General features: G+C 36.3%; 1 protein-coding gene and 2 long non-coding RNA genes across 3 annotated transcripts in view; 1 reads left to right on the top strand and 2 right to left on the bottom strand.

Annotated features, from left to right (window-relative positions):
- Positions 1 to 890: 890 nt before the first annotated feature.
- LOC138033440 (uncharacterized) lies at positions 891 to 12995 on the top strand. Its single transcript, XM_068881183.1, has 5 exons — positions 891 to 919; positions 2325 to 2369; positions 3256 to 3308; positions 9490 to 9560; positions 11340 to 12995. Exons 1-5 carry the CDS (start codon positions 891 to 893, stop codon positions 11445 to 11447), a joined length of 306 nt encoding a protein of 101 aa, XP_068737284.1. The 3' UTR covers positions 11448 to 12995.
- A 177-nt stretch (positions 12996 to 13172) lies between these two features.
- LOC138033190 (uncharacterized) lies at positions 13173 to 14535 on the bottom strand. Its single transcript, XR_011128592.1, has 2 exons — positions 14082 to 14535; positions 13173 to 13966 (listed from the first exon to the last, which is right to left on the bottom strand). It is a non-coding gene; the product is annotated as an uncharacterized lncRNA (long non-coding RNA).
- Positions 14536 to 14832: 297 nt separating this feature from the next.
- The window catches only part of LOC138033804 (uncharacterized), a 10770-nt gene continuing 8813 nt past the window's right edge, over positions 14833 to 16789 (bottom strand). Inside the window, exons 2-3 of the long non-coding RNA XR_011128667.1 lie at positions 16145 to 16210; positions 14833 to 15179 (exon numbers count right to left, since the gene is read on the bottom strand). This is a non-coding gene — a long non-coding RNA (uncharacterized lncRNA). The remainder of the gene's footprint in view (positions 15180 to 16144; positions 16211 to 16789) is intronic.

The raw sequence follows: 16789 nt of genomic DNA, 5'->3' as shown, positions 1-16789 counted from the left end.
GATTATTTCCAAAGAAGATGGGGCCATTATTGTGATGTAATAAGTTACCTTGACAATGGGAAAGCCCCAGCAAAAAAAACCCTATATTTTGGATTTAGTTGCTCATATTTCAAAAACCAATTCGGTGAACTCCCTTTTTTATTGCTGAAAAATGATCAGAAAGCCAAGATGAAACTTTTGGCAAAGTTTAAAAAAAATCTGTACAGCAGAATCAGAGCCACCTTAAAAGAAATCACTGAATTAAGGTGGCTCTGAATCCACTGTACAAAATTTGTCTTAAACTTTGCAGAACGTGAGTTCGTTTTTGAGATGCAAGAAAATAAAGGGTGTTTTTACAGGGCTTGCCCATTGCCACGGTGACATTACATCACAATACTGCATGTACCGGCTTCTTGGTTTCCACTGGTAGAGACAATTATCAACCTATTGAGCCAAATGCGTTTGTTCCCATTTCTCCAGCAGAGATATCACTGCTTTATTAAAAGTACTGAACCATTTTTCTTCTACCACCGTATAACAAATTTAGAGGCATAATTTATTCGGGAAGGAAGGGGGGTGGGGGGTCAGAGAATTTTAGGATGAGTTCCAAGGGAAGGGTCATTTTATTTTCGTCGCTGAAAATCTCCACCCCCTCCCCACTGGTAACTTCTGACAATTCCCTTATTGAAGGTTCCTTTTTTTGCTTTGTTGCACGAATTGTTACAACTTGTAACAAATGTGTTTTCCCAGAGACTGGAGTTAAAATTTGAAGAATTTATCAATGACATTATTCAGCGAAGATCATTAGCTTAAACAATATTCTTTCTTGACTCCTGCTATGTATGTTTGGTCTTTGAATAGTACTATCTGCATCAAAGTAAAGCAAACTTAACGTTAAAAAAATCTGAGCAATGGCTTCCGACAAACATATTGTGCATGAGTACAGATATTTTTGCAACATCGTTGTGACCTGTTGTAAGCTTTTCAATTAGCACGTGTGGTAGGCTGCCGAACAGTGCTTTGCCCAAATGCATTTTATAGAGTTAAGGAGAGGAAGGGTGCACAGGGGCAAGTGTAACTAAGGTGAATTGAGCAGTTTCCTTTCTGCATTTTGAATCAGTTTACATTTTTTTGTAATGATCGTTTTAGATGATTCCTGTTTTCAAACAGTTTCACTCAGGTCCCTCGACTAGCTGCCTTTAACTTTGCTTAAGATTTTAACCAAAAACTTAACATGTAACCAAGCGCCCCCGTTAAACCCCACGCTATTGGCCACATGGATAGATTCGCTATTCAAATCTAAACGAGGGTTCTCTTGTCCCCTCGTTCGTATCCTGGCCTTGGGGGTGGGCCCCTCTGCACTCCAGGGGTTTTGCCTCAACCCAGTCCTTCACGCAGCTAAAATATTACATTTGAAAGCAGGACCGCGAATAATCTGGACCCGAAATTAGAAATAATTAACAGGCATTTGGCATTCTCTACGTCTAATTGCGGAGTCCGGCAGTGGGTGAGTAAAGCAGTAATCCATTGTCAGTGTTAGTCCTTCGTGAGAGCAAATCTTCCTTCGGGTTTAAATTACCCTACATCAATTCACCTTTGATGCAAGCAAATCTGCGTTAGTAAAGTCTGGTTAACCTTGGTTTGAACAATTTACCGAATTCAGGTCCTTCCTTTAAAACTATAAAGTAAGAAAGGTTTCGTTCACGTTCTTTCTATGTATATTAATGTTTCCTGTCTTGAAATTCGGTAGAACGCTTTTGTTTACCCTTATAAGCAACCCAAAGCCCTCATACTTAATCGCGAAATGATTCTTGCTCATCAACAAGTTAAATTAAAATAGTCTGCTATTGGTTTTTGATATAGGGAACTGTAGCATGAGCGGAGTTAAAATGTTTTAAAGTTGCGAACGTTTGTTAGTTTACATGGTGCAATAATATGTTCCATTTCATTAAGCAGTCGTACATTGCATCGACTTTGAAACACTTTAAATTTTCCTCTTCTCGATTTTGACCTATCTTTTCATTTATCGCAGTTTCCGAATTTAAGAATACACGGGCTGTTAAAACGTTTGGTTCTTCAAGTATTTCTTCTGGACAGCGCTGACAGTATGCAAAATATTTTTTTCTCATTTCGATTGTTGTACAATTCATTCAGTTCGTTCCCAAAAGAGTCAACTTGTTTTTTGGCACCTTAGTTTGGCATAATTAAGCGTCTACATGTAGGTCAGATTGCACCAATGAAAAAGTGTCTTGCTTTTTTGACACGTTTGTGCTGAAATGATACGTTCAATCGGGAACCGAGTAAGATATATTTTAATCCACAACCATTCGTGTCTTCTATTGCAGTTACACGGCGTTTTGTGATGTGCGTACAGCCTTTGCTGAATGCAGGTAGTGTGTATGTGTGATTTAACGTTAATAAAAAGTTGAGTTGAATTGGACGAGTTGACTGCGATTGGAGGAAGTGCTGTCGGACGGATAATTTGCTGTGTGAAGCCAGCTAAACCAGTGAACCCCTTCATCACGAGAACCCGCAGTTAATATGAACAAATCTTTGCCAGCTTTTTGATTTGTGATAAGTAGAATTGACAGATAAATGTACATGTGCTTGGTTCGTCTCTTGTTGTGGTAAACACGTTTATGACTTGATTGACTCGACGGTAAGAATTTTCAAATAGTTTATACGTTGAGTTTCGGTTTTGACCTCTAGAAGTTAACTTACGTTTGTCTTATAAAAAGAACAAGTTCAAATTTAATGGTGAATTCATGTCCTTTATCGTTTGGAGCTGACCATGTTTCGAAATTTCGGAGACCGCTTTCTGGAAACCTTAAGGTTAACTTAATAACCTTATTATTGGGATTTTGACGTCGCCCCTTAACTAAGTACTTGTAGATAAACCAATATAGGGACAAGGGTATTGAATAAAGGAGTCATTTTCCTTATCCGGTGATGGTATTTTCCAGTCCGTAAATGATTTCTGTTTCCGAGAGTGTAACTATCTGCCCATAGAGACTTCAAGATGCTGAATACATCGCAAAACGATTTTGCTATATGGCACATGAGAAGAATGTAACATAGTATGTTTGACATTGGCACAATAGGGGCAGTAAGGGTTTGTTTTGTCTTCATTTTGTAATTATGGTGTTCTTTGTATAAAGAACGTTTTAAACTATCTTGGCATGTACCGAAGGACAGATAACTTTAATTCATTTTTTCTTCAAAAAGGAAGTTGTTCTAGTGTGTTGAAACTTAGTTTTGCTTGTATTTTTCCTGCAGCAGAAGGATACTATTATTGCTGTTCAATCAAGGTGCTGGAGCTGATTTTGCAAGTAAGCTTTTAAATTTAAAATTATAGGTGTTTGCTGTGGCACACATTAGCATACTGAATTTATTTAAGATTTCTTTGAGTGAAATAAAGCTATTCTTTCCTTCAATGACAAAATAGTCAAACGTTACGATTTTGTCGATCAACTCAGTATTTATATTTAGTTCCACATTGGGAAAAACGCAGGAACTTTGTTTATGTTAATAAACTGGTTGTTTCAAATAACTTTATTCCATCAAAAACACTCTTTTCTTTTGGGTTTTACTATTTATTTCTTACCAGTACATAATTATGTCACAGTAGAGCCTGGATACGTTATCATTTAGGCGTGAGGTTTTAATGACTGTTGATAATTGCATTTAAACAGGGGCCGCGGAGAGGGAGGGCTGGGGGCTATAGCCTCCCTCCCCCCTCCCACTTTGTTTTCTCCTAAACCTCTTACCCCTCCCCTCACACTTCCGTGATGCATACAAAAACCTAGCTCCTCCCCCCCCTCCTTCCCTCGTACTTTCAAACGTACTCCGCGGCCCCTGTTAAAACAAAAGCGTTTCACCTTGTCAAGCCCTTTATTTTCTTCTTTATAATAACGGTTAACTCCATTTTGGGTTTCCTGATTTTCCATACATACTATTCGGATGTGAACTTTGTCGGAGCGTGTAGTGTTCACCAGAAACGATGTGACCAAACATTGATTTGTACACTGTCTTTTTCGTTAATAAAGGCGTCTCCCAATTTGGGAAAATCGGACCATAAGTGAAGTTTTTAAAATCGTTTGCTTGGAGGAGGAGGCTCATACCAGTTTTAACACTTTCAACAAACTGTACTATTTACTGGGTTGCCAGTATGGGAATCCCAGTCGGAAAAACGGGTAATATTTGGTCGTTTTTTTTTTTTTCTTTTTTCTCTTTTTTTTTTTTTTTTCTGTGTCGGTAACCGTTTTGCCTGTCACTCCCCTGCTAAGTGGTGTCTTTGTGCATAGAGCCTTCAGCGTGTATTTTGTTAGGATCGAGACGGTAGTGGAAATGCGTAGATTTCTCTGCTGGACACAGTAGAATATTTAACTTAACCTGCAATGGCCTCGAAAGTCTTGTGACGCGAATGGCGTTTTAGTGGATCTTTAAACAAAATATACCCTATGGAGCTCAATAATGGAAAGTCAATCGGATAAACAAGACAGGCGATGAAAAATAAATATCTGGAATCTTAAAAGCGACGAGTAATGGACTATTTCTAATATTTTGCCAATTGTGCTGTTATGTAGAACACTGAAACCAAATGGAAAATTCTCTGGTAACTTATGGGTTAAACAAAGGCAGAGAACGAATGGAACACCTTAAGTGGATAATTGTATCATTTTATTTGTACTGTTAACGTAATTAAATATACCATGTACGCGTCGTGAGTTTGTATTTGCCGTCTGCTGTAACCTTGATTTCCACTCTCAAAATTCCCTCCAGAACCTACTTTTTGCGTAGAATAAGATTTTAGAATGATGTTCTTGTCTTGTGTGGTGATACTTAATGATTCGGAAACATTTTGTGAAAAAATATTTGGAACGGGTCACACGCGCAACTTGATCGCCCGACCGCCCTGATCACAAGGCAACTTTTTTGTCTCTACAAATTCAAGGAGATTTAAATTTAATAACCAGCTGTTTGAGGATGAAAATTTCGTTCCATCTTGTTAACAGGACATAACCAGAAATTTTCGAACAATATAAGGATCTTAAAAATAAACGATGACTTTGGGAAATGATTAAAATGGAAATTCGTGCCTTCACTATCACCTACTCCAAGAAAAAAAGGCGAGAAGTAAAACAAAGAGAAATAGAATTGCAAAATGAAATCAACGAGCTAGACCAGAAAATATGTAGCGACCTTTGCCTTGATGCCAATACTTTGAATAATTATGAAGAAGCTAAAAAGCAACTGAACGATTTATATGACATGAAAGGTAGAGAGACAATGTCTCGTTCTAAATCCCGCTGGATTGAACAGGGAGAAAAGCCTTCAAAATATTTCTTTAAATTAGAAAAGAAAAAATATGAAAAGAAACTAATCAAGGAACTAAAAACTGAGAATCTGAGCCATTAACCAATATCAAGGACATAGGTAACAAAATTGAGGAACACTTTACCCAACTTTTGAGTCGTCAAAAAGTGGAGCATGAAATACTTTGAATAAAGCTAACTTTGACTCATTCGTAGAAGAGCTAGAGATGCCTAAGCTAACACAGGAAGAACAAGATCTAATGGAACACGACTTATCAATTGAAAAAATGAAAAATGCTATTAAATATTTTCAAAGGGGCAAGACTTCGGGTGACGATGGCTTTCCTGTCGAATTTTATGAAACCTTTATAGAACTAATCGGACCCAACTTGTTGGATTCTTATAATGAAGCTTTTCAAGAAAACAAACTCTCGCTTTCGCAACGAAGAGGAATTATCAATCTAATCCCCAAGGGCGATGAGAACTTAAACGATTTAAGAAATTGGCGACCCGTTACTCTTCTTAATTTGGGTTATAAAATTCTTGCAAGAATCATAATGCGTATGGAACCTTTCTTGCTAAAACTAATTCATCCTGACCAAACTGGCTTTATTAAAGGAAGGTATATAGGGCAAAATATTAGGCTTCTAAATGACTTAATGTCGTACACCGAACGCAATATCTCTGGTATCTTTCTCTTGGCAGAATTTTAAAAGGCCTTTGATTCGCTAGAATGGGATTTTTTGCATAGGGCTCTAAAAGCTTTTAACTTTGGACCAGCTATTAGGAAATGGATTACAGTCCTCTACAACTATGTCGAAAGTGGAGTGATGAATGGAGGCTATATGTCTAATTACTTTACAATATCAAGAGGGGTATGGCAGGGCTGTCCGCTTGGCCCATACTTATTCTTTCTGTCGAATTGTTAGCACTGAAACTCCGTTATATTCCAGAGTGCAAAGGTATCTCTCTTCCAAAGTCTCAAGAGGTGAAGCTATCTCAATTTGCCGATGACATAACACTCATTTTAAGTGATATAGACTCCCTTAAGGGTTCTTTGCCTTGTATTAACATCTTCGGTGAAATATCAGGTCTCAATTTAAATGCGACAAAGACAAAAGCTATATGGATTGGATCGAAGAAAGAGTACAAGAATAAGATATTGAATTTCACATCGATAAGAGAACCTATAAAAATCCTAGGTACATATATATATATCATACGATCAACAAAAAACTAATGGGGCCAATTTTTTTAAGCAGAATTCAAAAAATGAAGATGAAACTGAATATGAGACAGACGCGTGACCTTTCTCTTTATGGCCGAACGCTCTTAGCGAAAACAATTGAGTATCTCAGTTGGTATACACTGCTTCGATGCTTACAGTCCCTGAAAATGTTATTCAAAAAACGCAAAGCTGAACTCTTTGCTTTCCTTTGGAGAAATAAGAAAGACAAAATCAAGAGAAAAGTGATTTATCAACCTCTTGTAGATGGAGGATTAAATTTTATTAATTTTAGAACTATGTGAAAGTCCCTTCGTCTGAGCTGGATTGGCAGACTGCTAGATAGCAGCGATGCTAACTGGAAGACAATTCCAAATTATTATTTTTATAGACAAGGTGGCCTAACCTTTTTACTAAATTGTAACAACGATACAAAATGCATCGATTCAAGCTTGCCCCTGTTCTATAAAGAACTGCTAGAATACTTTCAGGAACTTGTTAATATGTATGGCCTTGACCAGCGACGGAAATTTGTCTTGTGGAATAATAGGGAAATAAAGATTGAGGGGAAAACATTGTTTTGGAAAACATGGTTTGAAAAAGGAATCTTTTTGGTGCAAGATTTGCTTAATGAAGACGGAAAGTTCTTGTCTCTCCAAGAATTTCAGGATAAATTTGATTTAGAAATTAATTTTCTTCAATATTTTCAAATGATTGCTGCTATTCCCAGCGAGATTAAATGTAGTGCATATAAAACGCAAATCACGCCTGATGATCTCTTCAAAATGGAGGATATACCTCAGTTAAGTTCAGTTGGTGTGAAAGCTTGGGAACAACTCTTCCCTGATTCGTTTGTTTCCTGGAAAGCTAACTTTCAAAAGATATATAAACTAAGGCAATTCTTATTTAAGCTTCTGCATAGGATGACTGTTACTAAGCAAGAACTGAAAAGATTTAAAATTACAGTCGATGATCAATGCTCTCTATGCTCAAGCCAAGACTCTATACTTCATACATTTTTGGACTGTGCTACTACGTCTTCAATCTACACCGATATTGTGAAATGGTTCAATAATCTGAGCAACTTAAAACTTACTCGCCCGAATGAACAGATTCTATTCCATATAAAGGAGGAAAAATGCAAGCTGACGAACGCCCATGAACGCAAACTAGATATTTTCCTTCTATACACCAAATATTATTTATACACTTGTAAAACACTTTCTAAGACGCCCAACTTTGTAGAATTACAGAGGAAAATTGAATGGCAATGGAACTTGAAAACTGCTCTTCTGTTTGATACTAACCCCCCTCCCCCCGTCTTAATCGTTGTTATGTTTCTATATATATATACTGATATATAAATATGTACTTTATTACGTGCGACTTGTATAGTATGCTGTTTTTTATTAGTTGATTTTATTCTTTATGTACATTGTTGTATTGTTGTGTTGCAAATAAATAAATAAAAATATATATTATTATTATTATATTATAATATTTGAAAGAAAAATTTCGCGGGAATCGGGACGCGGTGAAAATGAGTTAACAAATTTTCATACGTGCTTTGAAATGTGATGCGCGAGGAGACAGGAATTTTTTCTCTGACAAGTGATTTTGTCATTGTAGTGCAAATGAAGTTTATTTGGGAAGCCAACAATATCTCTTTAACTACCTGGTTAATCCAATTTGTTGCTACGACTTGCTAGTGCGAAGATTGTTTACATGAAAGTCACGCTTTTTGCGAATTTTGAGTGCCATGAAATTACATCATTTGCGTGACAACCCAGTGTACGCTTTATGGAGCTTCTAGTTGGAAGGATTGATTCTAACAAACCTTTTCACTTAATAATAGTGTTATGATACCAAATGGGAGGCCAATAGATGCTTTACAAAATGCACTTATAATGTGATGTAACCGGTTACCATGGTTACGACTTCATGAAAGAAGGGTAGCCTGTAGTGGTAAACAAAAGAGCCATCTAAAACCAACTTAAATTTGTCTTTAAACGCATGTATCTCAAAATCGAACTTGGTGACCCCCATTTTTAGTCGTGAATAAGCGAAGCGTATAAACGACTATCATTTGGGGTCAGAATATGAAAATTTGTCACTAACACAGTTGTCAACTAATCGATAAGTCAACAACCAATATTGATTTTTTTCAAGATATGCCAATTTGTCACTTGTCTTTTGTGAAAGGTTGATGAGTTTTGGAAACAATCCTTGTCTTTACTTATCGCAAACTGAGGCTTTCGTATCCTTCAGATATTTGAAAATAACATGGTGTAGCCTGCCAATGATAACGCATTCTTTTTCGATAACAATCAAACACGAATTCAGTCATTATTTAAAGATCAAAAAGCAACTGATCGCAACAGAACTCCCATTTTGTAAACATTGTATCCACGACTTCTTCACAGTTCTCCTTTGATTTATTACTGGAGAGCGATTAGCATGCTTTGAAAAAACTTTCAGCAAAGGTTGAAAAAATTCTCTGGAGCAGATTCATAGCCATCTTCACAACTGAAAAATTTTAAGGTGGCTCTGAATCGGCTCCAGAGATTTTTAAATCTTTGCGGAGAATTTCGTCTTAGCCTGCTAATCACTTTTCAGCAATAAAAAAATGGGGGCCACCGAGTTTGTTTTTGATATAGGGCTTTTTTAGATGGTTCTTTTGTTGCCATGGTAATTTATTACGTCACGTTAATATGTGCGCCATGTTAAGCAATTATTGGTGTTTCATATGGTACCATAACATTGCCATTAAATGAAAAAATAATACATTTCCTCCAAATCGTTGAAACCGGTTTGAGCCACCTTAAAAGGGCTAATAATTATTCAAGGTCGTTTTCTTCGAACATCTAGTATATAATGATATATCCCTACTTCACCAAGTATTTTGTGATCGTTTCAGTTTGATTTCTAACGTATGAAATAAGTTTTTTTTGGTTGTGACTTTTTCATCAGTTTTCGAGAAGACATCCCCTGAGGACGAACGTTGGCTTATCAGTTCACAGCATGGAGTCTTTATGATGCAGGTAAAGAACCAAGACATAATTGTTTTGACTTACACTGAAATGGTTTATTCTAAGGCCAACACAACTTTCAAGTTGTTTCAGAAGGTCAAAAAGTTCTTTAAGTGAGTCAATATATTTAAAAAGACGTTTGGTGTGCGCACAGGGAGACAACCCTAAGGATGCGAGAGCGCCTGACGTCATGTTATTTTGAGACAGTTGTACCGGCCGATTCAGCTGATCGAGGAAAATGTTCCATAAGAACTTCAAATCGCCGTGTTTCTTTTCGAAAATTCATTTTATGGAAAGTCAGATAAATAAAGTTCACTCACCTACTATTTTCTGCGTTGTCCTGAGTGATTTGATGGGTTTTTGGGACGCTTCGATTTCCTCTTCTATAATTGCACCAGAAGCAAATTCGCGTACTAGTGCGCTTGCTTGACTATGGTACTGTTACAAATGCGACTTAGCTCCCAAGAAATCGTGTGGAGGCTTTTTTTTTTTAAGTATTTTGAGTAGATGAAGAGTTCGTTATTTTTAAGAGAATAACCGGGAAAAGTTTAAATAAATTGTTGAAATCCCAAAGTGTAGTTATCATTTCCCGCAAAGTTTTTGAAATCTTTTTCCTCTCCCATTATGTTAAGGTTTCTCTCATCTTCTCATATTCTAAGCTAAACACTAAGTTAATTGTTCCTTTCTCATCTTACGAGAAATAAACTGTAGATTTCAGTTGTGGACTATCCGATCATTTTCAAGCCACTTTTCTTGCTAAATTACTTTGTGTTTCTACATATTGCACATAAAACAAGCTAAGTTCCATAGGTGTCAACAATTTATTTTTTCTTTGAACTAAGCGCTCAAAAAATAGGTTTGGATCATCCGCAAATTGTGCAAGGTTGATTTGGTTTGTTCCGTCCTCCGTAGCTCAAAACAAAGTCTAATCTATCAGTTTCTTCTGCTTTCCAATTCTCTTTTTGTAAGGGTATGGATTCCCTTTAAGTTACTGTACTACTTGAAGGGTATGGGTCCCTTTAAATTATTATTATGACAGCATGTATAAGGCTTGTCTCGTTGTTTTTGTAATGGAAATCATTCAAAACGTTCCTTGTGCTTCGTGGCCTTTCCTCAAAACCAAAATTGTTTTTCCAGGTGTAAATGGCCCTTTGCAGCTGGCGATCACATGGTAAAAAGAAGTGCCACACTGGAGAGCTAATTACGCACTCGGACATCTAAACCAAAGCAACCTAATTTAAGTGTTCTTCTTTTTAGATGTTCAAGTGCACAATTTGCTCTTCAGTATGGCGGTTTTTGTACCATGTGATCGCCAGCTGCAAAAGGCCCATTGTATTCTCCACGTTCCTCTGTCCGCTATGCTATAATGTTGACAGTGAATAGGCTAGTTTCGAATTGTGCAGCAACTTTCTCTGAGCGCGTTTGGTTTAAACAAAAAAGAATTGGTCACAATTTACCACCAAATTGCACCACATTTTGTTTTCCTTTAATCCTTAGATTCCCATGGGAAAGTCGGTAATCTCTCGTCTTATTGCTCGAAAGTGATAAAAGGGAAGATATAAAATTTGCTCTGAAATAAAGCCATCACTCAAGTATGGAAAACTAAGTGCCTGCTTCAGCGAATCTTTGACGACTTTCATGTTACCACACTTTCATTTTGTAAAATGAAAATGCAAATGAGAATACTCCCGCCCCCCTCCAATTACCCCTCTCCCCTTAAATAAGTATCAAGAGTTCCTTGTACGGCTAATAATACCTTACAAGCTTTTTTTCTTTTTGCTTTCTTTTCAGGTGCCGAGAAGATTTCAAAAGAAAATGCACTCTTCCACAAGAAAGCAACCAATTACCCCTCTCCCCTTTGTATTACCAATTCGATTTGCACCCGCGCGAATATTTTGAGGATAAAAGGGCGACTGCTCGCAAGTTAGCAAAGCCATAGCGGTATACTCTATTTCCTTTATATCCTTGCCCCTCCTCGGTATTAGCACCGTGTTTCCGTTTCTACCCGCGCGTACGATTTAAACGTAAGACCACTCCTCGCAAGTTACCACAACAACAAGGGGAATCCTAAATTTCCTTTAAATCGTGATAAAGATGCATCTCTGTCAAGATGTTAAATTTTCTCTGAAGTATGTTTGGAGCTTGTAATTATGAAATGTAAAGTGGCTCCGAATCTGCTCCAGCGAGTCTTTCGTAACTTGGCAAGAGTTTCATCTTACCACACTTATTTGTACAGTTAGAAGTGATCCTCGTTCTAATTAGAACAATTTAAGCAATTGTCTCTTGTAAACACCTGAAAAATACAGGCGACTTTAACGGGATTCGAACCCATGCAATGCTCCAAAGGGATTCAAACTCATCCAACTGAGAATGAAAGCCACACACACTCGAGTTGGGAGCAATCAATGAAACGTACGTATTAGAAGTGCGGTATAATGACGAAAGTTAGAAGTTTTCATGCCACATATCAGAACAATTTAAGAAGTTGTCTCTTAAACAGACTTAAATTGTGCTGATAAGTGCGAGAATAACTTCTATTTTTTTTCTATAAACGGCCCTTCTAATATGTATGCTTGATTATATCAGTTACAAAATGACCTTATGTTATAAGCACTCAATAAGTGTATATGGGGACAATTGTCTCTCATAGATAACTGCTCCAACGGGATTCAAACCCATCCAACTGAGAATGAAAGCCACACACACTCGAGTTGGGAGCAATCAATTAAACGTACGTATTAGAAGTGCGGTATAACGACGACAGTTAGAAGTTTTCATGCCACATATCAGAACAATTTAAGAAGTTGTCTCTTAAACAGACTTAAATTGTGCTGATAAGTGCGAGAATAACTTCTAATTTTTTTCTATAAACGGCACTTCTAATATGTATGCTTGATTATATCAGTTACAAAATGACCGTAAGTTATAAGCACTCCAACGGGATTCAAACCCAACCAACTGAGAGAGAAAGCAAGACAGTTGGGAGCAAAGAATAAAACGTACTTATTAGAAGTGCGGGATATAGACCAAAGTTATTAGTGTTCCTGGCACATATCACGACGATTTCGCAGCTGTCTCTTACACAGACATAAATTGTCCTGATAAGTGCGAGATTCACTTCTAACTTTTGTGTATAATCCGCCTTTCTAATAAATGGAACGTACATATTAGAAGTGCAGGATTTGGATGATAGATAGAACTGATTCTAGTACTTATAAGGACAATTTAAGCAGTTATCTCTTAAGACGACATGAAGAGATAACTGCTTAAATTGTCATGATAACTACGAGGTCACTTCTAACTTTCATCCAGAACCGGCACCTCTAATATGTACGCTTTTTATATATTGTTTCTTAACGGACGTAAAGATAACTCTCAAAAAATAAACGACAGTTTTCAATTTACAAAACATGTTTCGACATACTCATGTCATCTTTAGTTGCAAATGAGCTTTTTCAACGGTTGTACATTTGAATTTATAACAAATTCAAATGTACAACCGTTTAAAAAGCTCATTTGCAACTGAAGATGACATGAGTATGTCGAAACATGTTTTGTAAATTGAAAACTGTCATTTCTTTCTTCCCGTAAAACTGATTAACTTGTCAAGAACCACTTTAGATATATAACAAATAATCTTTAATAGCAAACATTTTTTGTAATAACTACTTACAACTTGTAAATAGATCCACGAAAATACAAATAAAAACTTATAAATATAATTATTGTTTCATTCACCTCTTTGTTACCTCAACCGAAACCTTACTTGAGACTTATATATTTATATACACAAACAGATTTTTCCATAAATGACACTTATATTATACCGAATTTCCACAAAAAAACCCTACTTCAGACTTATATTTTATATACACAAATTTTTTTTTTCATCAAAACACTTATATTTACACATCAAAATAAACCTGAAAAAATTTTTAACCACCATCCCACGCAAAACAATATATACACACAAAAAAATTTTTTTTTCATTCAACAACACTTATAATATTTACAAATATACACCAAAAAAATCTATTGACACCAATTTCTTTTCATACACTTAATACTGAAACTGCAGATCTTAGACAACAACGACAAAACTAGGACGTTTTCTACAGAAATTTCAGTTCATAAATGTACAAAGCATTACAAGTGGAAAAAGTGCTAATTATGCTAGTAACAACAAAATATACATAATTATTAAAAGGATAGTTTTACATTTACACAATGTAATTGTCCGTGCAAAGGAAAACTATCCTTGTAATATGAACATTTCACTGTTACTACCATAATAATTAGCACTTTTTTCCCACTTCTAATGCTTCATACATTTATCAACTGAAAGTTCTGACAAGAACAAATGCTTACCACTTAAAAAACAAATTCAAACTTCCGAGATTTCTCTCCTCTATGGAATTCTATAAAACAAACAAAGAATAAAAGCTACTGGAAAAATCAATAAATTAATCCTTAATTGAACAATACAGAGGGCGCTTCTGCAAACTTGGGGATTCATCATAATACATGACTTACCTGGCTTCCAATGTTCTATGTTCCATGAAAAACAATAATTTCCACAATTGCCATAGGAAGCTGCTCCATTAAATCAGTACATATTTCTTAGATCTGTGGATTACAAAAGACATCACCAGTTACATGTATATTTCTTCCTGCAAGTCAGCTATGAACTGGTATTAACTAAAAAATACTTGGACAAGAGGAAGATGCCATCCTTGTCTAGGATATCTAAGTGCAGTACAGAATCAGTCTTCGAATAACCAGGGAGAAAACGGTGTGTTTCTAAAGACATCTGCAATATTGTTAGACTCTCTAGCCTCCTCAGATAGGAAGAATCGCAACATACAAGTAAAGAACCCACACACCGTTCACAAAGAATAGAGCATGGATGATCAGAGATGCTACATCAAGGAACTTTAAAATCCAAGATTAAAAAAAGATATGGGGAATGATAGATAACACTAACAACCATGACTCAAGATTTAATGCTCGTTGTTGTAATCTGTATGTTCGAATGAACAAGTGAACAGTCATAGCAGTTCCCAAAAAGTGCCCCTTAGATCATGTCCTTTTTTTTCTTTTCAACAGGTGTTTCCTTAACACCAGCCTCGCAAATATTTGAGCTTTGATTTTTATCCAAACGCAGCTTACCCCGAATCTCCTGTGCGGCGTACACACATTGAGCCTTTGACGTCAAGATCTTAAAGTTACTAATGGCGGACCATTCAACAGGAAAATTCTACTTAAAATAAATGTGTCTTTTTTAAAATCATTTAAAACTTTGCTCACTTAGTGTTTAGTTAAATTATGTTAAACATAGTTTTGAAATCCAAAGAAAAATAAAAATTGATTATTTTTTGGGGTCACATGGGCACTTTCAGTTGAGATAACAGGGATGTTGCTTTTTGATAAATTGTTCAAACTAAGTCTGGATACCTTAAGTTTGCAGTTCCTTCCAAAAATTCACATGCTGTTGTATACTTCTTGGAAATCTGGTAATTATGCTAGGGGTATGGATCTCCAGCAGGCATTTGCGACTACTTTGACTTTATGCCCTCTCAACTCACAGTGCATTGTACAATATCATGGGCTAGAGGCCTTTGTGCCACAAACCTGTAAAGATATCAGACAGGGAAAAAAAATTCAGGGAGCCATTGAGCTATAAATACTCTATATATAAAAAGAACTTAAAAATTTAACAAACAATTAATTTCACTATTATTATAATGGTTATAAATACATCAGTCCCTGAAAATGAATAACAGTTATTTCAGGTAGTGGCCTGCTTAGCTTTGGAAGACAGATTAATCCACGCAACAACAACCCTGCATCGGAAGCCTTTTTTAAGGGCTTCAGTGTTTGGCCTTGGAATTAACAGATTATGTTTAGAAGTTCTCAGAGTGTGGCTATGAAAAATGTTAGTATTGGCAAATTTTTCGGCTATATAATACAAAGGCTCTTGGTTAGTGACTGTTTGTCTGCGAGGCGAGACCAATTGAGTTCCTGGAGTATCTGGGCAGATCAAGCTCTCAAACTGGCCTAGTCTCCATGTTGGCCAGGAATGTCTACACAGCTCAAGGAGCTGAGTAGACAGGTATACCATATGCCACAGTGTCAAGCCACAACAAACTAGACTCGGTGAACCTCTTCAACCTCACATATGCCTTCTCATGTGATGAACTTCAAGATACTTTCAGATTTCTTTTAGGAATCCAAGGGAGCAATTACCTTTAGCTATGATTACATAATGATTTTTTAATATGTTAACTCCACTAAAGATCTTTCGAAATGTTGATTACTAACTAAAGATATTTAGCCTGATTAGTTTCTTTAAATTAATGAAGTACCATTCAATCTGTAGGTACGTATGCAGAATCCGAAAGCATGCATAGGAGTTATACAGTGTACAATGTAGATCAGTCGTAGCACTGATGCAGAAACCTGTACTCACTTGAACTTTTACAGATTGAAACAATTAAAATACCATATATTTATTATTGTCAGTGCTAAGGATGTGTCTTGATCCAAACATCAGGATTTAATTATCATAACACAGATAACGCTCAACATAGACATACCGTAGAAAACTGCTCCACATGGAACAATGGAGTGAAAAGTGGCTAATCACTACATATTACTTGGATCTGTGGATTAAAAAAGACATGACATTGTTACAGTCCTGGATAATCACTGCTTGTGATAGTATTTGTACCACAATGCAAATTCAAAAACACAGTTTATGATACAATACATGTATATTTCATCCTACAAACAATTTATGTGCCTTCAGATGTACTCTATACCAGACTACAAGTCACCTATGAACTGGTAAAAGATAACTAAAAAACACCTCCTCAGTACATGTACATCAAATTACTTAGAAAAAAGTAATTGGACAAGAGGGTGATCAGCAAGGCTTCATCGTCTAGGATATCATTCTTTCAAACAAGCTAAGTGCAGTACAGAGTTAGAAGCAGTCTTCAAATAACCAGGGAGAAAACGGTGTGTTTCTGAGTACATCTGCAATTGGTTAGATCCTCTAGTCTTCGCGGATAAAAAGGATAAACCATAGATCCAGTATCACAACCCTGTGCAACATAGAAAAGCAGGATAGAAAAGTATAATTTAGTAAGGTATCTGGCATAGACTGACACCCTCTAAGGGGACTCTTACCCAGGAAGAAAGTATCGACTTACAATTTAAGGCATCGAACAAGTCAGTAT

This window comes from Montipora capricornis, chromosome 14 (genome assembly GCF_036669925.1).
Source record: "Montipora capricornis isolate CH-2021 chromosome 14, ASM3666992v2, whole genome shotgun sequence".
Taxonomy (NCBI): domain Eukaryota; kingdom Metazoa; phylum Cnidaria; class Anthozoa; order Scleractinia; family Acroporidae; genus Montipora; species Montipora capricornis.
This window is presented reverse-complemented; position numbering and strand designations above follow the sequence as displayed.

Coding starts and splice junctions, on each gene's coding strand:
- LOC138033440 (XM_068881183.1), top strand. CDS start 891: ATGGCTTCCGACAAACATATTGTGCATGA. Junction 3,309..9,489: donor TGCTGGAGCTGATTTTGCAA/GTAAGCTTTTAA, acceptor CTTTTTCATCAG/TTTTCGAGAAGACATCCCCT. Junction 9,561..11,339: donor ATGGAGTCTTTATGATGCAG/GTAAAGAACCAA, acceptor CTTTCTTTTCAG/GTGCCGAGAAGATTTCAAAA.